This window comes from Alexandromys fortis, unplaced genomic scaffold (genome assembly GCF_014885135.2).
Source record: "Alexandromys fortis isolate MF-2015 unplaced genomic scaffold, M_Fortis_MF-2015_v1.1 scaffold_64, whole genome shotgun sequence".
In the NCBI taxonomy this organism is placed as follows: domain Eukaryota; kingdom Metazoa; phylum Chordata; class Mammalia; order Rodentia; family Cricetidae; genus Alexandromys; species Alexandromys fortis.
The window spans coordinates 1,340,186-1,341,788 of NW_026067976.1; the positions used below are offsets into that span (position 1 = coordinate 1,340,186).

General features: G+C 42.5%; 1 protein-coding gene across 1 annotated transcript; it reads left to right on the plus strand.

Moving 5' to 3' along the window:
- On the plus strand, window positions 1-504 carry LOC126510729 (interferon alpha-1-like; the record flags this gene model as incomplete). Its single annotated transcript, XM_050157407.1, has 1 exon — window positions 1-504. A coding segment is annotated over one exon (504 nt), but the record flags the coding sequence as incomplete, so codon positions are not given.
- Window positions 505-1,603: the final 1,099 nt, after the last annotated feature.

Sequence of the window (1,603 nt, forward strand, 5' to 3'; positions counted from 1 at the left end):
TGTGACCTGCCTCAGACTCATCACCTCAGGAACAAGGGAGCCTTGACACTCCTGGCACAAATGAGGAGACTCTCCCCTCTCTCCTGCCTCAAGGACAGAAAGGACTTTGCATTCCCTCTGGAGAAGGTGGATGCCCAGCAGATCCAGAAGACTCAAGCCATCCCTGTCCTACAGGAGCTGACTCAGCAGGTCCTGATCCTCTTCAGCTCAAAGGACTCATCTGCTACTTGGGAGACAACCCTCCTAGACACATTCTGCACTGGCCTCCACCAGCAGCTCAAGGACCTGCAGGCCTGTCTGATGCAGCAGGTGGGGGTGCAGGAATCTCCCCTCATCCAGGAAGACTCCCTGGTGGCTGTGAGGAAATACTTCCACAGGATCTCTGCCTACCTGAGAGAGAAGAAACACAGCCCCTGTGCTTGGGAGGTGGTCAGAGCTGAAGTCTGGAGAGCCCTGTCTTCCTCAGCCAAATCGCTGACAAGATTGATTGAAGAGAAGGAGTAAGTCCTGAGCCAAAGTGGAGGAAACTCTCCTGGACTAGGACCCTGCAACTCACTACATGGAGTTTGTTTTCCCCTAGGTCTATTTTATTTTGCTATCATTGGTTCAATTTGTATATGTTTATAATATAAGTTAATATTGAGTTCATTTGTAAGGACATTGTTTATTCATTTAGATATATTGTTTTTATATTTATTTGTTTATTAGTTTTTCTGCTTGTTTTACTATTTACATGATATTGGTTATTTTATAATACCTTGGAATTTTATATATTATTTACTGTATCATACCAATATTGTTATTTGATTTCCTCTATTCAATAAAAATTTTTTACTCTATATGTTCAATCTTTTTTGTTAGCCATTAGATCTTCTGAAAAGTTTTTGATGTATCTAAACTAATTCTGTCATCATAAATATTACATATCTGGACTTGGTAGGAAATAATACTGAAAGCAATGTGTACCTCATAGACTTAGGGGTGAGTTGAAACAACCATCTCATGGTTCTTGTTTACCGATGATAAAATCTCATTTCTCTTCATTATAAACCACTCCTCAGAATGTATAGCCAGCAGCCTGTGCAGACAGAAGCGAAGACATCTTTGTCTCACATTGTGCCTTTGTCCTCTTGACCAACTCTTCCCAGACTGCACTTCCCTCTGATTACTCTGTGTAATCACTTATGTTTGACTTTCAACTTCTATCAGATTAATTCATTTGGATTCCAAATAGGAGTGAGATCATGAAGCCAGAATAAAATATATCACACAACAAATAAGGACTCTTCCTTTATACCACAGAGAAACACTGAACAATTGGCTATCAGCCCTCTCTTGGTGATGATCTCTACAGCTGGGCTAAAGTATCATGAGCTAAAGCAACTGGGGTGGAAAGGGTTTATTGTAGTGTTACAGCATATTCCTTAGCGAGAGAGGGTTGACAGGCACCTGAACAGGGAAGGACCCTGAAGGCAGGGGCTGATATGGAGGTCATGGAAGAGGACTGCCTACTGTCTTGATGTCTCATGACCTGCTCAGTCTGTCTTCTACGCTGTTAATAGTCACCTGCTCAGGGTGAGACCACATGCAGTAGGCTGGGTGC